At 36.9% G+C, this 21,718-nt stretch overlaps 1 protein-coding gene across 2 annotated transcripts in view; it reads left to right on the forward strand.

Annotated features, from left to right (window-relative positions):
- Positions 1-21,718, forward strand: part of Efcab3 (EF-hand calcium binding domain 3) — a 316,604-nt gene that overhangs the window by 68,101 nt on the left and 226,785 nt on the right. For both annotated transcript variants that reach the window (XM_031352655.1, XM_031352656.1), the window contains exons 28-43: positions 491-544; positions 1,071-1,175; positions 2,887-2,940; positions 3,586-3,690; positions 6,619-6,672; positions 7,241-7,345; positions 8,133-8,186; positions 9,797-9,901; positions 10,796-10,849; positions 12,654-12,758; positions 14,869-14,922; positions 15,497-15,601; positions 17,970-18,023; positions 20,042-20,146; positions 20,712-20,765; positions 21,430-21,534. In XM_031352655.1, coding sequence (XP_031208515.1) covers positions 491-544; positions 1,071-1,175; positions 2,887-2,940; positions 3,586-3,690; positions 6,619-6,672; positions 7,241-7,345; positions 8,133-8,186; positions 9,797-9,901; positions 10,796-10,849; positions 12,654-12,758; positions 14,869-14,922; positions 15,497-15,601; positions 17,970-18,023; positions 20,042-20,146; positions 20,712-20,765; positions 21,430-21,534 — 1,272 coding nt within the window. The remainder of the gene's footprint in view (positions 1-490; positions 545-1,070; positions 1,176-2,886; positions 2,941-3,585; positions 3,691-6,618; positions 6,673-7,240; positions 7,346-8,132; positions 8,187-9,796; positions 9,902-10,795; positions 10,850-12,653; positions 12,759-14,868; positions 14,923-15,496; positions 15,602-17,969; positions 18,024-20,041; positions 20,147-20,711; positions 20,766-21,429; positions 21,535-21,718) is intronic.

Genomic DNA, 21,718 nt, shown 5'->3' on the forward strand with positions numbered 1-21,718 from the left:
GTCATTCCAAGTTATCAGGTAAAATAGCAATAAAGGTGAATGTACCTAATCATGAGTCACTGGTGTAGTTGCACTCTGAGGCCAAGGCAGAAAAATTGCAAGTTGAGACATGGAAAATCTCTGTCTCTGTCTCTGACTCTGACTCTGTTTCTCTCTCGCTTTCCCTTTCCGTTTCTCCCCCCCCCTCACACACCCACACACACACATACACACACTAATGAAATTTGATTGACAGCATAAATCCTGGAAAGAACCTGGGGCTTGCACTAGAAATATGGCTTTCCAGATCCCCTTCTAACACCATTAGTCTATTATTCTGACATTTCTGTGACCATAAAACATAGAAAATGTTTTCTTTGCCAGTCTTCCACCAAACATAGATTAGATTCTTGTCCTTATTATAGATGAAATTTTGATTGATTCAGATTAAGCTGATAGGCTTCAATTCTTAACTTTTAATCTCTTGTGCTAATTATGATTTTTCTTGCAGCTGATGGAAAGATTCATCTTGGTCAAGTGCTAGAAACAGTAGAAACTATTACAGGTTGGTCTCTATAAAGCTAACGTCAATTTTATATCAAATTATATATTTATACTTATACTATTATTTTATATTGGTTTTTCTACTGTCTTCCTTCTATGTTAGTGAACTACCTGCAATTGTAGTTTAGTACATTTGCATTTTAGCACTAGTTCAGTACAAGTTCCTGATAGATAAATTTTCACTAACTTCAAAATTTAAATTAGCACACAAAATTATAAACAGCTTTTCATAAAGATAAAATTATTTTTCTTACTGAGAATTAGAAGAGACATGGTATTCTGATAAAATTAATGCAGTCTTTACCCACATTATACTAGTTTACCTCCAGTAAACTGCATCTTTATGTCTATTATCATGTTGTTAATAGTGAAAGATTATATTTCTGTCCCAATTAGTGAGAATTGTGAGCATTTAGAATATTTGTGTGCATTAATATAGCTGTTGTAGCTGAAGAGACCTTAATATATGTTTGGAGGGAGGACAGATTTCTCCACATTAACATATGCCTGTTTCTATGATGTTCAAGGGGGAGACATTGATATCCAAGACATGGGAAATGTTCTGAATGAAATGGGAATAGCTCTCACAGAAAAGGAAAAGAAAGAGCTGATAGAATGTCTACCCATCACTTGTAAGTGTTTTAAAATGCTAATGTTGTCATGATTGTAGTGTACATTCTTACTGCTTCTGAGAATATGTATAAGGATTTTCTAAAATGCATCAAAGATACTTTCAAATTTTATTCAGATTAATTATCTCATGCCAATGGAATTATATGTGTATATGTGTGTGTGATAAGTAGGCAGATAGATAGATAGATGATAGACAGATAATAGAGATAGATAGATAGATAGATAGATAGATAGATAGATAGATAGATAGATAGATAGATTTCAGTTACTTGTTAATATGAAACAGTTGAAGACATACATGAGCACCAGAAGGCTGACAATGAAGGAGGAGAGAAAATATCTTTTAAAGGTTAAAAGGTTGGGAAGGGCCTCAGGTTGTGGCTCAGTGATGGAGAGCAGTCATCGTTCTCGTAGAGGACACAGGTTTGGTTCCTAACACACACATGGCATCTCATAACCATACATTAAGGGATCCAATGCTCTCTTTCCACCACCTTGGTCATCAGGTACACATATACACATTCATGTAAAAACATTTACACATATAAAATAAAATAAAAAATAAGTAAATGTTGGGACTGGAGAGATAGTTCAGCAGTTAAGAGCACTGGCTGTTCTTCCAGGGACTTGAGGTTTTTTTTTTTTACCTAGCAATTATATGGCAGCTTATGTCCATCTGTAACTCCAATTTCAGAGTATCTGATGTTCTCTTCTGGCCTCTGTGGGCACTAGGCATACATGTGGTGCACAGGCATGCATGCTGTCAAAACACCCATGCATATAAAATAACTTCTTAAAAATTTTAAAAAAAGCTTTAAAAGAAAGTCACAACTAAAAATAAGTATCACCGTATATGATATCCAAATTTATGAAGTATGTGGTTTGTAGAGAATAAAAATTGTCAATAATTTATAAGAAATGAATAGTATAATTTCATCTTAAAATAACTATATCCATAATCTGGAGAGATATGTAAAACACTTACCATGTGTGGTGATTAAAAAGAAAATGGCCCTCATAGGCTTACATTTGAATACTTGTTCCCTAGTTGGTGGAAATTTTTGGGAAGGATTGTAGGGTGTGGCTTTGATGGAGGGGGGAATCTCACAGGGGGTGAGCTTTATTGCCAGTTATCTCACTCTGCTTCATGGTTGTGTCTCAAGATGTGAGCTTTTAGCTACGGCTTCAGCGCCATGCCTGCCTGCCTGCTGCCATGTGCCTTCCCATGATGGTCATGAACTCTGTCTAAAATTGTGAGCCCCAAATTAAATGATATCTTTTATAAGTTACCTTGGTCATAGTGTTTTGTCACAGCACTAGAAAAATAACCAGGACTGTGTTAGTATGAGAACCTGAGTTCAAATCTCTAGTACTCACACAAAAAGCAGGGCATGGCAGTGTGTGCTAAAGCTTTAATACCACAGGGAGAGCTGATAGGACAGGCAGCTTACAGGATAGCCAATGGCAAGCTTCAGGTTTAGCAATGTTGTCTCAAAAATGGTGGGGAGCCGTCAAGATGGTTTACAGGGTAGAAGCGCTTGCCAACAAGCCTAAGGATCTGAGTTTTTCCCCCCAGTACCCACATGGTGGAAGGGGAGAACCGATGCCCCACAATGTACTAATTTTTTTTAACTTAAATTATGACTTTTGCTGCCTTAGTGACTTTCTACATGATTCATTTAAGTGTGACCTCATTTATGTTTCTTACAGCTAAAGAAAAAGTCCACAAGAACAGGATAATGGATGGTTTGAAGTCTTTTAATCGTAAGTGAAGTGCATAGAAGAAGTGGAAGAGACCCATCAACTTACCTGTGTTTTAATTTGTCTTTCTTTGTTAATTGCCTTTGTTACCAGAAAATGTTTACATTGTTGGATTGTTTACTTTTTTTTTATTACATTCATGTTTGTTGAAAAAGAAATTTGTATAAGAATGGGAAGCAAAGGGAATAATTTAGGTAGGAGTTGGGATAATCTGATGGTCTTACAAAGTAAACAAGTCAGAACTACTTATTAATGAAAAGATGACATCTTTACTAGTACAAATAGAATCGATGACTGTCTGTTTGAAAATTAATAGTGGGGCTAGTCTTGTAGCTCAGCAGTGGAGTGCTAGGCTTGTATGAGTAAGGGCTTGATCTCAATCTCTACTGCCAGGGGGAGAGAAAAGGAATAAAGCCATTGACTGAGTTCACCTTGACAGTGTTGACTAGATGAGACTTTATGCTGTTCCATGGAGGTCTGTAAACCAAGCAGCTGTAGTTCAAACTGAGGAAATAGATCCCACTTTTAAGCTCATTATTGACCCTTTGTGGCCCAAAGAGTCTCATTAAAACTAGAAACCTTAATTGAAATGAAGAACTTTGGAATTAGAACTCATCAGATTTTACTAGTTCCTCTTGATTTTCCTAGGTGGGACTGTTAATCTCAGTAAAATCGATGTGGTTTTGAAAAACATGGGGTGGAAGCTCACAGACGAAGAAATCAAGGATCTGAAGCAGAGCCTGGCTGCTGATGGTGAGCATTTAAGATGTTCAGAAGTCGCTCAGAAATCTGGAATTTGTGCACATAGTCAGGTAGTCGATGTTTACTCCTAAATGTGCATCAGGCACAGCTGGATGTCTTTAGATATGAAGGGAGGTGATGACCTGATGTTTGTTCATTCATGACACAGTTCTTGCCGTTTGAAGACTGGTAAGCTGAGTTTATTCAGGTATTCTACTGGAATGGGAAGAGCTGGGGGAAAGGGAAAATGTAGAAGACATCTGAGAGTAACAGTACAATTAAAACATTAAAGATAAATCACATGGAAAGTGATAGTGAGAAGCAATGAATGCTAAGGGTAGGGGTAGGAGGGATTTCACAGCCATCTACTGAAATGACCATTTCCACAATCACTAATCCCACTTAATCCAGACATTGCCACCACTCAAGGAGACAAAGTAAGGAACAGGAGAGCATAATAGGTTGGGCACATTCCTTTGCCATGAAGCCATGGCAAAGCCTGGCACAGGACAAGGACCCTGGAGGATTCTCCCAGCATGATTGGCCCATTCCTCTGTTCTGAGCATGATTGGCCCATTCCTCTGTTCTGAGCATGATTGGCCCATCACTCTGTTCTGAGCATCCCAGTTGAAGCATTGTGTTCTTGGGCTCCAGCTTCTCCAGCCTGGATGATGGTTACTCTTAACTGTATCAAATCACAGAGTAACTTCATCACAAATGAGTAAAACAGAAGCATATGAAACTGAGGGAACTCTGGGCTAACAGTACCCCTTGTGATCACGTGCCGTGTCATTTTATTGATGCCACTGATGTCTGTGGCCTTCACAAGATATGTATATATACATTTATGTAAATGTACCTGTTTATTCTAACAGTATTACTTGTGTTTTATGGATTCATTTACTATGTATTAAATAGTGGGAAATGCTTAAATTGCAAAATTTCAAACATAAAAAAATAATTATGATTCCGGGTTTATCTAAATGTATTTTTTCCACTTTTTTCAAATCATCCAGATTCCTTAAGATATAAAAACTGAGACAATGCCAGGCAGTGGTGACGCACACCTTTAATCCTAGCACTTGGGAAGCAGAGGCAGGCAGATTTCTGAGTTTGAGGCCAGCCTGGTCTATAGAGTGAGTTCCAGGACAGCCAGGGCTATACAGAGAAACCCTGTCTCAAAACAAACAAACAAACAAACAAACAAACAAAAGTGAGACAATAAAAGACATGTTTAGGATGGAGCAATATAAAAGTAACTAAATGAATTTAACTGACAATGTCATACTTTTGCCAACTCATTTTTGCCAGGAACACTTAAGTCCTGGCCAAATGTTCTACCAATGATTGACAGGAGTTATGCTAAGGAAACATCGCATAGTTTGAATACAGTTGATACTGAATACATCTCTTTAAATATGATATTTGGAAATGTAAAATATGTCTTATATAACATGTATTATGAAGTATTTGTAATAAAAGCCATAACTACTTCATGTAACTTAGGCATTAACAGTGCTTCCTGCATTATATGGGACCTTCTTCCCTCTCATACCTTTTTCAGTAAACTGCTATGCTAGATTTTGCATTTATAGGCCCCTTGTTTTGAAAGCACATGTTTCAAATAAGTGTGTGTGTGTTCCTGAACATATTTCAAAATAGATATGCATTTACCTGTTTGTAAATTTTATTAAAATCTTATCTTACAATGTCTCACAAATTTTCTGGAACTTACTTCAATATTGAATCCCAAATGCCCCCAAAGGCCACTTTATAAAAAAAAGTAACACTTTATTATTGCTATAAATATTTTACTGCATGAATATGCCACAATCTTCTTACAGTTTTTCTATTTAGTGGATATTTCCATTGTTTCTAGTTCTCACTGCTACAATGATTCCTTCCAAAAGTGTGCCTCATGATGCACATGTCAAAGAATTTCCATAGATACCTACTTAGAAGTTTATACTCTAAAGTACCTGGGTTCTAGAGTAGGCACATATTTACTTTTACAAAGATAAGATCAAGTCAAAATTACATATTTTCATCAAACTCTTAATGGAGTTTTTCCATTAGTTATTAGCATTTACAGTAATCTTGTATAAATATGCATCTATGTCTTGCTGAGCTTTACTAATTTACTGCTGAGGTTCTACTTATGAAACGTTTTCAAATGTTTGTTGGAGATACATGATGCCTTTTATACAACTTAGACTACTGCCATGGAATGAGCTGTTGTCCTTTTATTAACTACTCGAAAGGCAATAAGTCTCTTCGTCTCTTCCTCACTCCCTCCCTCCCTACCTACCTTCCTCCTTCCCTCCTTCCTTCCTTCCCTCCCTCCCTCCCTCCTTCTCTCAGTCTCTTCCCCACAAGACCAGTCTCTAATATTATTCTGACTACATTAATCTTTACACCTATTAGGAGAATCAATACCCCTGGCAGTGATGTCACTCTTTGTTGACTCAATATTAATAGAGCAGTAAGTATAATCCTCTGACCCAGAAGCACCTCTCAGTTATCACTTACACTTCAGAAGAATAAGTGAATCTGCCTGGGAGGAAAAAATAGGTAAATACCGATTGAGAAATTACGACATGAGCAAATGGTTAGTAATCTCCAAACACTCTGCAGTAGTATAAAACATACTCAAACCCTGTCGTAGTGGTCGGATCTGAATAAAAGTTACTTAGCATCAATGCCTCTGGGTCTTACCCCTTGAATGTGGAAAGTTCAAGTTACTGTGACCAAAATGATGGCCACATGGCTGATGGTCACATGGGTGAAATTGTTACATTTTTAGCAGTTTGTTTCTTCATCCTGGTTCATCCTTATGAAGAAGATAAAGCTGCAGAAATTATTGAATATGTTGCTAGAATATTTTCCTCTTACTCTTTTTTGCATCATGTGATATATTTCTTTACTTGAATTTCTTAATAGTGCATGGAAGAGTTGCATTGAACAAATTGTTTAAGGGATTAAGAACATTTACAGGTGAGTGAGAACCAAACCTGGGGCTTTATACAGTAGTGTAATTCCTTGTTCTACTATTCTCTCCCTGATCTGTTTTGTTTTAATTTTGATAAAATGTGAGCTTTTGCCCTTTTGCTGGCTAAATGTGTAGAACACTAACATTGTCAGCTTTCTAGAGTAGTTACCCTGGCATTATCATTTACTGAAGTGTTATTAATAAATGCCCAATCCAGAGTACATCAAGTAACAACCATAAAAGACAGTTGCTATCTATGTCAAAGGCAAATAACACAACTTAGTAAAAACTGTAAAGAAAGACAATATATAGTGCCCTCTGGTAAGATGCATAAATGAACTGGTTCTGATGGCTTAATTAGAAGTCATGCAGATAAAATTTATTTCCCTCTCCTTTGACTCATCCTCAGATCATAAAATACACTCTGGCATTTCTGTAAATGTGGTACACGATCCCTCTTGATTCTGTATACGAGTATTTTACTGTTTTTTAAATTTTCCCTCAGATTAACATTGCTTCTTGAAATAATTGTTCTCTAACATTTGGGATGATAATATTTTACATTTTTCAAAGGGCCAAAGGTTGACATGCGGGCTCTTCCGGATCTACTGGAAAAAGTGGGCCTTGAGCTGACAGATAAAGAGCAGATGAGTCTGATACGCGGGCTGCCTGTTGATGGTGAGCTTAGTTTTATAGGACTCTGGCAAGGTTTCTTTTGTTAAAATGAAGTTTTGTTGTGCAGAGAATGACAGGTGCAATACTAGTCTACTAAGAAAAACCAAAGGAGGGACCTAATAGAAAGGAATTTTTAGAATCAGTTGGGAAAAGTCAAAAAAGACATGGGCATTTGCATAGCTGAGCCTATTAAAACTGAGAACTCATGAACTACAGGCTGCTGAAGGCTGCTGAGGGTAGGCAAGTCCATTTTCTTCATGGACAAGCCTGTGTTGAAGTAGCAGACACTATGCCCATGCATGTGTGGCAACACTGACTGGACTAGGTAAGACATACAACAGTTTCTATGACAAGAACCACTGTAGAGGAAAAAGGGGCATAAACTTAAGAAGGGGACAGTGGAAGCTCAAGACAGATGGATGTGATATAAACACATGCGTTCATGTGTGGAATTCTAAAATAAAGAAATGAAGATTATCTCAGGTGTCCAACTACATAGTCTTTGAGACTGATAGTTCTCATTTCTAAATTCTTCAGGTTTTATTGGGATATAAAAACATTTATTCACTAAATAATAAAAAATTGTGTATAGCTGAGTGTGTATGTTTGTCTAGGTCTCTAACACCAGCACTTAGGAGGTGCAAGAAGTTCGAGGCCAGCCTATGTTGCTACAGTAACCATGTCTCTGAAAAAAATTTATGAAAATGATTATAATAAGGAGAAAGAAATGTATGTTTCATGAGCATCTGTATCACATTTTGTTTGGCATTAAACATGTTTTTCATTATAGAATCTGGGAAGATCTATAAGAACAGATTGTTGAGTGGGATAAAGTCTTTCAAAGGTGAGTAGTGAGCAGTTTGAGAATTGATGTCTAGCTTGTGTTTTAGGGTTCTCATCTCATACTTTCTCAATTTACCTTCTTTATTATAAATGCCCTTTACCTCTACAATGAGTGACTTCTTTTTATATTTGTGAAAAGTCTCACAACACAATCTCCTGTATTTAAGTTGTCAAATTGTCATTTGCATTGTAGATAGATAGATAAAGTTTTGATGACAATAATAAGAATTACTGATCAGTTAGAGAAGTGCAGGTGACCCCAAATTAACCACACCCATTGTCAGGGATATTAAGCATTATTTTCCTCTTAAAAGATCTTATTTTGTGTGGGTGGACATGGTGTACATGAGGAGGTCAGAGGACAACCTGTGGGAATTGATTCTCTCCATCCCCCATGTGGGTCCTAGGGGTTAAACTTATGCCATCAGGATTGGTGGCATGTGCCTTTACTTGGCTTGGTAGAATGAGGTCCATTCTGTCATTATGATTTCTTTAGCTAGAACATGTTTTTAGTGACATTCAGCTAAGGATAACCGGACAAATACATAAGGTTATAACTAATAATTTCTCCTCCCCTGAGTTTCCCAGTAATTACTTCAAAAAAAAAGGTGGAATTTGGGGATAATTAAAGAGCTAGGAGCTCTACATTTGACCCTTGCTGAGAGGACGCAGGACGGATGCTTCCCAGATGAAAGAAGGATGCTTCCTAGCATTCTGAGGCCTTTTGGAAGAAGACAGCCAGAATATTTCTCAAAAAACTTAGTGTGACAATTCATGTTTCACATTTTTAAATTTGAAAATGTTATCACTAAGTAAATTGAATGTCACTGTTAAAAAAAAAAAAAAAAAGAAGCACTTTGGGGCTGAAGAGATGGCTCTGTAGTTAAGAGTTCTGGATGCTCTTCTAGAGAACCCAGGTTCAGTTCCCAGCATCCACATGGTAGCTCACAAGTGTCCAGTTCCAGGGTATCTGGAATCTCACACAGACATACACGTAAGCAAAACACCAATGTACATAAAAAATTTTAAATGAAGCATTGGTAGCCAGAAGCCTCACTGGTCACTTCCCTGATGGTTCTCTCATCCCATGGGCCCCATGCTAGCTAACATCTGTCTTCTCTTTTGGCCCCTTGGTTTACAATTACAAGTTTTCATTTTCTTCTCTATACACTCCCAGCCCCAATTCATGTTCAGCTTCAGAACATGAGCTCTCTGAAGTCATCTCAGGTAGTTTATAGAGACAGGTATGTATTTTCAAACCAGCACAATTTTTTTCTATTTTTAAGAATCTCTACTCAAAAACTATCTTCAAATATGAGTAAACCAAGTCTATCAAATTTTTTAAATATCTGTGGAAGCAAATAGTACTTGTTTCAAAATCCCTTGGCTATGCATTTCATTGTCTTCAATCATAACTTCATAAACTATTATATGAGTTTTACAAATATAAAGTTGTTTAATACAGAGTTCTAAAGGTTCATTCATATTTAAAAGTAGCATTAGTATCTAGAAATGCATTGTATTTTCTTTACTTTGTATTTTAATATAATGCAGCTAATATATTTCTAATATTTAAAACATCTCTCATTTTAATATATCTCTCTTTCTAAGGAGGAAAAGTTAAACAAAATAAAATAAATACTGCCCTAGAAAATGTGGGAATCAACCTTACTGAAAAGGAGATTGATCTTCTAAAAAAAAACCTACTAGCTGATGGTAAGCTTTAGAGCTGCCAACTCTGCCTTCTGTAGAGTGCCGCTTGCAAACTGGTTTATTGAACTTTTCTTGTATACCTTGTTGTTTCCTTAAGGTTGGTATTTTAATTTTCAAGCACAAATTTCTGTTTGGGATTTGATTACTAGAATTTATTCAGTATGTTACAGTCTAAAGCAAAAAAAAAAAAAAAAGAGAGAGAGAGAGAGACAGACAGACAGACAGACAGACCATCAAATTAGGTGCTCAAAACACCCAGCAGAAGCCAACTGCTGAAGATCAACTGGGTGTCCCATAGTATAGACAGTTCCAGGGAGGGGTGAGCATCCCCTCCAGTGAGCCTTCCAAGTAAAGAACAAATAAGCAGAAAGTAAATTATCAAATTACTTGTATCATCAAATTTAGGCTTGCAAACGTGCAGTGGAAATGGAGTGACTTCAGGTTGCCTTGGGGGCTTGGGCTGGCTTGGGCTAGCAAGGGTCTCGGACACAGCAGTGTTCAGCATATATGTGCTTCACCCTTTGTCATCCCATTGGAATATTCACGGATTCTGTAAGCTGCCCAGACTTAGTTTCATCTAAAAATATTTCTCTTTTAATTGGCATTTTAGTTCATGTGTTCTTCTTAATTAATGTTTTAATAGTAAGACACAGTCATAACTAGAAAAGCACACAAAATGAGTTATTATGACAACACTGACATCCTTAAAGTCACTTCCTGGTTAAGACACGGGAACAGGGTGCCTTCTACTAATATGTCATGATTCCCAAAGAGCTGGTCATTAAAATTGAAAGGTGATTTTCAAACATAATAGGGGTAATTTTTGTGGGTCAAGAAAATTTTATTTGCATATTTTTCTCTTTGATGAGATTTATATCCTAATATCTGTTCTTATAGGTGACGGGAAAGTTAATTTCCATGACTTGATGACGGGAGTAAACACTCTCGTAGGTGAGACATGATTTTTTCTAAATCCAAGGCTGTCACTTTTATCTATCCTGAGTTCTCTATTCTCTTCTACTTTTGCTTACATCTAATTATACCTATAGTTTGAATTATACATATTTTAAGGTTAATTCTTCTAACTGTTCTTTGTTAATAGTGAGATTTCATCCTGTATATTTTTAACTGACATAATTTTAGTACTCTGTGCCTTAAAAAGTATAAAATTATAAACTATGAAGTAGAATTTAATAAAAAAATATAGACTTCATAAATTGAATAACAAGCCCATTCAGCTTCTGATTATAAAATTATCCAGACAATTAAAATATAAACTGAATTCTTCAATAAATGCTTAACTCTGTGCTCTGCTTGATGTCCGTTTGAAGTTACCCAGTTTACGAGGACAAGGGGAAGAAACCTACCGCTTTCCAATTAGAAGTGGCTAGGTGGGGCCTGCACTTCGGTTCTTTTACTAGTTGATAGTAACACTGAATAGTCACATTGGTCATTCTTTTCTTTATTCTTTTTAGTTGTTTTTAATGATTTGTTTCTTATCATTTTATGCACATCGGTGTTTGGCCTGTATGTGTGTCTGTAGGAGGATGTTGGATCCCCTGGAACTGGAGTTACAAACAGTTACAAGCTGTCGTGTGGGTGCTGGGAGTTGAACTCAGGTCTTCTGGAAGCGTAGCCAACACTCTTAACCGCTGAGCCATCTCTCCAGCTCCTCATTTCACCTTTTTAAAGCAGGCTGTCCTTATAGCACAGGCTAGCCTCAAACTATATATAGACCAGGCTAGGCTTGAACTTTCGATCCTTTTGGCTCCATCTACTGAGTAATGGAATTAGAAGCATGTGCCATGGCATCTGACACACACAAAAAAATTAATTATGTTGTGGGAAATATTTTAAAAATGCAATTTATGCTATGTTGTCGAGTCCCAGTGGGCCGTTCTCATGTCGTGGAGACTCTCTGACTTAGAGCTCTGATATCTCTCCACCCAGCTTGCTACGTTCCCACAGGTGGATGGCTACCACGCCAACCCTGCTTCATAATTCCCTTTTGGGGTGCACTTCTTGCAAACCCATGCTTTGCCACTGTACCTTTCTCTCTGGAGCCAGCTGAACCTCTGTGTGAAGGAAAATACCACTCAAGCTTAGTTCAGAATCAATGGTAACCCAGTCACTGTGCGCAACACCTAGAATCCTAATCTTATAAGCCTTATTAAATCTAAATCCTCAGGTGGCGAATCCTGGCAGATTTGCCACCAAAACTGGGGGTCACTTGTAGTTACATCTTGTCCTCTGTCCCTGTCCAAAAGCCCGTATCCCTCTCCTGTCTCTTCTCTTCCTCCCTCCAACCCGGAAGTTCTGCCTACTGCCCAGTGATTGCTTTCTTTATTCATTAGAAGGGTCACAAGAAGTCCTGAATACATGATTCACTCCTCATCCCAGGTAGCCCCTCTTGGAAAAGTTGAATTGGCATCAAAGTACAGACAGTACCAGGGCTATACACAAAATATTTATTCATTTATATTTTAATTTTATTTCATGTGGATGAGTGTTTTGCCTGCATATATGTCAGTGCACCACATGTATGCCTGGTGCCCAGAGTGGTCAGAAAAGTGATCAAATTCTCTCTAACTGAAGTTAAAGACTGCAATCCTCCATATGGGTGCTGAGCATCAAACTCTCTTCCTCTGAAAAGAGCAGCCAGTGCTCAGCCATCTAACCCCACAAAGAGTTATTTTAAAATATCACCTACTCTCAGAGTAACATTTGAATTTGTCACCTTTTCTGTGTTTTTAAGGAGAAGAAGAAAATATCAGAGACATAAAAGATATTCTAGACAGCCTGGGATTGAGGCTCACGGAAGAGGAATTCGTAGAGCTGATGGAGAACCTCCCTGTTGATGGTAAGCCCTGCTGTAGCCACAGGGGTACTTAGGTGAAGGTTCACTTAGGAGGACTTTATTAGCTTCATTCTGATGGCCATGGAGACATTAAGATCAGATGGCCCAAACGTGCTGTGTGAGCAAGCCCAGCTATGCCATTTAACTCTTCTTCAATTCTTTAGATAAAAATGATGCTTTTCTGTGGAAAGGCTCCTTATAATAAAGAGGAATAGTAGTCTTGTTTGGATCTTCATCACTTTAGTGACTTGTACTTCCAAGAAAGAAAAAAAAAGCAAACTGACATCTAAAATATTTTCTGGGAGCGGGGTGTGGAATGGAGAGATGGCGCAGCGGAAAGCAGCATTTGCTGTTCTTGCTGAGGACTAGGGGCCCAGTTCCCAGCACCCACATGGTGGTTCACAACCATCTATGCAGCTGGCCCCAGATGATCTGATAGTTTCTTCTTGCTTCTGCTGGCCACAGAAGAATGGTACACAGACATGCATGCAGGCAAGACCACTCATATACATAAAAATAGATAAATAGGTAGATGGATAGATAGATAATAAATAAATCTGTATATTTTTCTAGTGGATACCTCCTTAAAATTCTAAATACTGAGTATGTACATACTTCAGTTATCACTCCAAGTTTCCTTTAACCTAATACTTGCATCATTATTTCTCAAGTAGTTTGTCCTATATTTTTTTTGTTATGATTGAGAGACCCTATGCTTTTACTCATGTTTTTCTACTACAGGTTTGATATTCAGAAACTCATGTGCATTTATTGTACACATTTCACCCATAGTACTATGGCCATTCATGGTCAAAGGTACTAAACAGATTACTTCCAGAATTTTCCTTATGTTCCTTTGTAACATTTTTTTTTTATCACTTTTAAGTATGTACACACGTCTCCTTCCATGATGTGTTCCCTGAAGAATGAATTCAGGTCATGAATCTTGATAGCCAATGCCTTTACCCTGAGTCATCTAGCTGGCCTTCCTTATGTTCTTTTATTGTCTTTAAGATGTCAGACTGTCAAAAGGGAAAGAAACATTCTAGGGCAGAAACGTCCTTGGAAATGTAGCTGAGTTTGGTTGGGGATCCTGCCATGCATCCAAAGGAAGAGAGAGCCCAGAATGTTTAAGAGACTCACACCTGCTCCAGGAGAATTCCCCCTGCACTTCCCAGGGCCTCAAATACCTGTCAAATACCTGCTAATCCATGGGGTTAAAAACTGTTGTCTTCATAACTTTCATATTTTTATCAACAGTTGCTTTGCCCTTTGAAAAGTACTCATCTTGTGATTTTTGCCTTGTATTTTGCTAGTTGGCATCTATTTTTCTCACTGTTTATAAAAAGTTCTTTGTATTCCATGCCAGGAAGCAAGCAAATGATTTCTGTAAAAAGCCAAGTGGCAAGTATTCTAGGCTTTACTGCCTCTATCAAAACTGCTCAGCCTTCTTGATGCAAGCCAAAATCATCCCTGGTTCATAGGGTTTTTTTTTTAATGGTATAGCTATGTACCAATAAAACTGTATTTATAAAGGAAGTGTAAGAAAGGTGGCTTTCTTTGCTTTCCCATTTTAAATACTAAGTTTTTGCTTATATTTTTAAAATATTCCTTGATGTTGACATGGCTTTACATTTTCATCTTGAGAAATATGCCTTTTAATTTATGTAAATTAATTTTTTTAAAGAGATTTATTTATTACTATAAATAAGTACACTGTAGCTGTCTTCAGACAGCACCAGAAGAGGGCACCAGATCTCACTACGGGTGGCTGTGAGCCACCATGTGGTTGCTGGGATTTGAACTCAGGACCTTCAGAAGAGCAGTCGGTGCTCTTACGCACTGAGCCATCTCACCAGCCCGTAAATTAATTTTTAAGATTTGAATTTTTATGACTTTATAGTCATAAAATATCCTATATTTTCCTCTGAAAGTTTGAAAGTTTGCCTTTCACTTTATAATCTATATGAATTATCTGTTTAAAAATATGGTAATATACTGTATTAGGTCAAAATATTAACTTTGAAGGCTAGAGAGATGGCTCAGTAGCTAAGAGTCCAAATATTGACCTTAACTCATCCTCTATTGTCTTAAATTGTGTTTTTTCTTACAGCTGATGGAAATTTCTACCGTAATAGATTGACAAACACAATAAAGTCTCTTAAAAGTAAGTGATAAGCAGTTACATCTGACTCAATATCTTCCATTTATAACACTTTATACTTATTGAACTTCCAGTTCTTCAGTCTGGCGTGTATCTGTGTATCTCCTGTTCATCTGTGTTTGCTGTCTGCTTACTAGAACCTAGTCCACTTGACTCTTCAATGCACCATTTTACACTGGACTTTCAAGTCAGTGGCAAGGCAGAAAATAAAGTGGAAGCCTGAACAACAAATAACAAAGAAAATTATTAACAATTTAAAAATCTGTTCCAGAGCTCAGAAAGTTTATGGAGACATCAGAGAAACAATGATCAGTGCACTTTTCAAAATCCTCAGTTGGCATTTCTTTGTGTCGTTCTGAGGGTAGATATGAATATCTCTAGAAGCACTTGAAATATGATTGATTCTTTTAAAAACTTAGAAAATAAGTTTTACTTTTCACTGTTATGACTTTGTGCACTTAATTTGACCTCTATGGACCTTGAAAGTCTTACTAAGAAACCTATAATATAGCCATGAAATAATTGGATTTGTCACATTTTGTCATTGATTTCTCTTCATGATCTTTTTCCCTGTAAGGAGGGAAGGCTTCTGTCAAGAAACTGGACACAATGGTGAAAAGCATGGGGTTGAAACTCTCAGACATGGAATATAAAGACATGATCAAGAACCTGCCAGTGAGCGGTCAGTATGTAAAGCTCTAACAACCCAGGCATACTGGGACTTGAGTTTTTTTTTTCTTTTGTTTAGATTGTTTTGTTGTTGTTATGATGGTGGTGGTGGTATTTGTAGTATTTTTCATTTGTTAATTAAACATATTATTTATATTTCTTTGTCATTTCATACATGGATAATGTATGTTTAGATTATATCCACTCCCCATTTTCTCCTTCAACCCCTCCCAGAGAAGAATGAAAGGAAAGATTACTGACTACTTTTTAAAAGAGGATATATCTCAAATAGACAACCTATAGTTATTCCTCAGGGTAGTAAAAGGAAATTTAGTCCAAACATAGAAGGTTATGAATAAAGACTATAGTACAAATCAGTGAAAGACAGTCTAGGAAAGCAACGGGGAAGTCAACAAAGCTAAAGGTTAAGCTTTGGAAAATAGAGTTGAGAGGCTTTTAGCTAACCTAATGAAAAACAAATAAGAAAGCTAAAACATACAAAATCAGTAAGAAGTGGGAGACATTACAAACAATACCATAGATGTAGTCACGTATACGGGAGACCTAGAAGAGGGGGCCAAATCCCTAGATGCACCACCCAGCTCTGTTAGCATTCTTGGTGCTGAGAGAGGGCACCCGAGAAATCAACTCAGGAGAGGAAAATTAGACATGGAAAGGCAGATGCTGAATGTCTATGTCTAGGTTGGAGCTTAACGTAGATAACTCATAGAACTAAAAGGACACTCCAGATTGGAGTGAGGTGGGGTAAGAAAAGAGGGAGATATGCTCAAAAGGTTCAAAGTTCTGGTTCCATAGGAGCATTGTTGAGTCATGCACTTTTGCAATGACAACACCAATGGATATGGCAAAGTGGATGGGGAAAGCCCACGTGGCCTCCACCTACAAAAAGAGCTATAGACAATTAAGGAATGCCACAAATGAGAGTCTTCCCTAGGGGCTAGCACATCAACTGATAACCAATATCAAATGATGAGCCCTGAAAACATACATACAAGTACCATCATACAGACTAAGAAGGACATATTTAGGAACATATATACACATATATACATGTATACATATACATTATATATACATACACATATACACACACATATGGATATTCAATGGATATTCATTTAATAGTAATTAATGGAAAAAGAGGCCACGTATGTGAAGGAGAGGAGGGGGAGTATATAAGGAGGGAGTATAAAGAGAAGGGATAAATCATTTAGTATATTATAATCTCAAAAAGTCTTTTCAAAAAATAATAGCGTATATTTTTAAATTGCTGAAACTGATTAACATTCTAATCACAAAGCAAGCAGGTGCATTAATGACTTATATACATGATTAGCTTTCTACAATCTATACTTATTTCAAAACACCACACTAGGCTTTATAGGTGTGTTCAATTATTATTTGTCTATTTTTTTTAAATAAAAGGGAAGGTAGTCACATTAGTTACTTCTAAAGTAAACAAAATTGCCAGGAGATGGGGTACATGAGATCCCTGGACAGTCACATCATGAAATGTTTCTTTTGTAACACTTGACTTTTGAAACATGTAAAATTTTGCCTACCCCCAAATAAATCATATTTTAAATAAAAAACGTGGGGTATGAATGCAACACTTTTCTGCATAATGTCTACTCACACCGTGACAGCAAAAATGTTCTCAAAATGATTTGCAATTTGTACATACAATGCAAGTAAATAAACTAAAGAAGTTTGTCTCCTTGTCAAAGAAGTACTGAGAATAGACAAATTATATTGGGGATATTTCTGAAATCTATATTAAAATGTTGATATATATCATGTGCTTTTTCTTAAACAAAACAAAAACAAAAACAAAAACAAAACAAAAAGCAACAACAACAAAGACACTGTCAATTAGGTGGAAAGATGGCTCAGTAGTTAAAAGGACTCAGTATTCTTACAGAGGTCCAGGATTTGATTCCAAACACCCAAAAGACAGCTCAAAACTGTCCAGAATTTCAGTTCCAAGGGATCCAATGCTCTCTTCTGTCCTCTGTAGATGCAGCCAAAGTGCTCATACACGTAAAAAAAAAAAAAAACAAAAAAACTCTAAAAATGGTTTTTTAGTTGTCCATTGTAAACAGCCCTAGTAAGCTTGAAGCAATCTTCTTTAGATTTTATCCTGTTATTATTGAAATTTTTATTACTTTAAATGATAAAAAAATACATTTTAAAGGCTATATTTGTCATGTTTAAATGTTTGGCCCCTAATTCATGCTTATGAAGTATTTAAAAATATGTTAAAATGCTAGAGTATATAAATATTATTTAATTTAATGTCATGATTCATGTTTTCTGAGTCTTGGGATCATGTCCACATATACATACTTATTTTCTTACAGATGCTGAAGAAGTTGAAATGAAACAGTTGGTTGATGCAATGAAAGCTTTTACAGGTGGGTACGTTTAACATAATGCCGAAACTCTCATCCTACGCTGTATTAAACAGCTTTTATCAGTAGTATACACTAGCTTTTATTTTTTTATTGGATATTTTATTTATTTACATTTCAAACATTATCCCCTGTTTTAGTCAGGGTTTCTTTTCCTGCATGAACATCATGACCAAGAAGTAAGTTGGGGAGGAAAGAATTTATTCAGCTTATATTTCCACATTGCTGTTCATCACCAAAGGAAGTCAGGACTGGAACTCAAGCAGGTCAGGAAGCAGGAGCTGATGCAGAGGCCATGGAGGGATGTTCCTTACTGGCTTGCTTCCCCTGGCTTGCTCAGCCTGCTCTCTTATAGAACCCAAGACTACCAGCCCAGGGATGGCACCACCCACAATAGGCCCTCCCCACTTGATCACTAGTTGAGAAAATGCCCCACAGCAGGATCTCATGGAGATCCTGCACTTCCCCAAATGAAGCTCCTTTCTCTGTGATAACTCTAGCCTGTGTCAAGTTGACACACAAAACCAGCCAGTAGACCCCCCCCTTCCCAATTTCCCCTCAGGAACCCCCTATCCCATCCTTCCTCCCCCTGCTTTTGTGAGGGCGCTCCCCCCTGCCACCTACCCACTCCTGCCTCACTGCCCTAGCATTCCTCTACACTAGGGCATCAAGCCTTAACAAGACCAAAGGCCTTCCCTCCCATTGATGCCAAATAAGGCCCCTTCAGCTCCTTCAGTCCTTCCCCTAATTCCTCCATTGGGGTCTTTGTGCTCAGTCCGATGGTTGGCTGCAAGTATCTGCATCTGTATTGGTCAGGATCTGGCAGAGCCTCTCAGAAGACTGCTGTATGAGGCTCCTGTCAGCAAGCACTTCTTGGCATCTGCAATAGTGTCTGGGTTTGGTGTCTGCATGTGGGATGGATCCTCAGGTGGGGCAGTCTTTGGATGGCCTTTCCTTCAGTCTCTGCTTAGATTCTGCATTTTGAATCTAAGGAATAATTATTCCTTGAATCAAGGAATAATTTACCTTGGGGCCTGGACTTGGAACTCAGTGGATAAAAAATCTGTCACATAAGTGTGAGAAACTGAATTAAATCCCTTGCATCCACATAGAAGTAGGGTACGGAGCACACATATGTACCCAAAGTGATGGGGGCAGAGACATGTAGATCCTAGGGGCTTGCTGCCAGGAGGAAGGGAGAAGGAGGGAGAGGCAGAGGCAAATACACCATCCACATACATAGTTAAAACAATTTAAAAATTAATTGGCTCCTGCTTCAGATACTCTATCACTAGGTTATCAAGACTTTAGTACCGAAATGCTAAATGTTTTTCTCATTTCTGGAGATACTCTATAGTTAGCAGGATTTTGTTCATTATCATATAAATATACACACATATTATTATTATTATTATTATTATTATTATTATTATTATTATTATTATATACAAAAACATATATACTAGAAACATAGCAAATGGCAAGACAAAGCTGGATAAATTTTGAAGACTCAAAATGTTGTTACTGTGAGGAACATTAATTTTATTGATTAATTTTTTCATGTTTTTCAAGACAATATTTCTCTGTGTAGTCCCAGCTGTCCTGGAATACTCTGTAGACCAGGTTAGCTCCTCACCCTCACCCTCACCCCAACCCCACTGCCCATTCCAATACCCTACCCTCCACCTCCCATGTGTGCCACCACCAGCCAGTTTGGAACATTAAATCCTGTGCTTTAAATCAAAAGAATTATACTCATAGAAATATCTGTTTATTTCTGATTAGGCTCTTATATTCCTGAGTTATATACACATTTATCCCTGCCATTTTGTCATCTTCAAAATTTAAAAAAAAAAAATCTCTTATTCAAACCACCAGTCAGGACAATTTCTAAATGTTCCTTCTATTGGCTTATGTAGATAAGTGTTATTTAAACATTAGACTTTAGTTTGTACAACATGCCTTACAACCATGGTTAAATATCTGGTTTACCTAATGACAATACTGCTGTCTTTTCAAAGGTAATAAAGTTGATATCAATGATCTGAAATACATTCTGGGAAGCATGGGCATTGACCTCACAGAGAAGATGATCTCTGATCTGCTGAAGGTCCTCCCTGTGGACGGTAAGCCTCAAACACATGAATGAAACGTCACCCATGAGTATCAATAGACAACAAAGGAGCTTTTATACTTAATTCTCTGTGGAAATCGCTACAGTATAAATCCAGCCATAAGTCCTTGGTGCTATTAGACCTATGCAAAGGGCTTTGGGTTGTATAAACAAGAAAATATGGGGAAAGTAAAGAGGAGTGAGAAACTAGGAAGGAAATAAAAGAAGAAAAATAATATATGATTCACTATTGTAGAAGTTTACTAAATGTGTGTGTGCTTCACACACTGTAGAACAACTAAACATGGCGGCCAATGCCAGACTGTAGAATTATCAGAAAACAAAAATTTTCCATTCTCAAATTCATGTGTATTTGAGGGTGGGGTAATATAAATATCTAAGAAAATATAATGTTCCAATTCTATGTAATCATAATACATGTAATGCTGTCTTTAATAGTATTTCTGTTGTGAAATAAAACATTAATATTCATGACATAAATATTACTTATTTATGCATACTTAGTTTTTATGATTTTATATTACAAAAAATATGTGATAAATATTATTTTATTATAGATGATGAAATGGTATTCCAGAAAAGATTGATGAATGAAGTAAAATCTCTCAATGGTAAGTTAGGGAATTAGTAAGAAAAGAGAATTTTCTCAAGGAATCTCATGGTCCAGACAGTAACTCATTAGATAGAGAATCCTGTTTCTTGTTTATAGACCATTTCCTTACATTTTGAAGTATATTTGTAATTTGAAAAATAGTACCCTAGACACTATCTTTGCTTAAACAAAAATAAATTAGAAATTTTTTCAAGTTTTACTTCAAAAGAATTATTTCATGTATTTTTGCAGCAAGGTCAAAGTTCCCGGGTTCTTGTTTGTTTTGTTTTGTTTTGTTTAATTCAGCAAGCAGTACTGATAATAATTAACCTGAAGCTTCAGAAAGCTCAAATAGGCTTTCTTGTTCGGAAAGTATGGCCGGTAAAGAGGCCCTACAAAGGCTCAGCACGCAGAGTGCAGCATGAGTTAGGTTCAGCCACAGCCCTCAGGGAGAAAGAAAGGTGCTGATCTTCGTGTTTGAACTCTACTAACTCCGTCTGCTCTCTAGAGCACAGAGTCAGACTGGGCTTTTAATGTTCATATTGGGATATAAATATGTGAAGCATCAAGTTTTTTAATTTTAATATGAGCATACGATCATTAAATCAAGCAATGGTGTGTAGTGATTAATGTTTTAAATTATTTGTGCTCCATACATTTCTAATCTAATGTTTGTTCCAAAGAAGGGAAAGTTGATGTCAAAAACGTAGACACTGTCCTGGAAGAAATGGAGATTAAACTCACAGAAGCAGAGCTTAAAGACCTAACAGAAACCCTGCCAGTTGATGGTGAGTGTTATAAAACTGCTGTGTCTCTTGCTGTGTCTTCAGTAAGTTATATAAGGATTTTTAAAGTTTTATCTTCTCAAAAAGACATTGGAGGAAGATTAAAATATAAAAAATAAAATAAATAAGGCTGCTATGAACATGGTGGAGCATGTGTCCTTGTTACATGTTGCAGTATTTTTTGGGT

This window comes from Mastomys coucha, unplaced genomic scaffold (assembly GCF_008632895.1).
Source record: "Mastomys coucha isolate ucsf_1 unplaced genomic scaffold, UCSF_Mcou_1 pScaffold5, whole genome shotgun sequence".
NCBI classification, from domain to species: domain Eukaryota; kingdom Metazoa; phylum Chordata; class Mammalia; order Rodentia; family Muridae; genus Mastomys; species Mastomys coucha.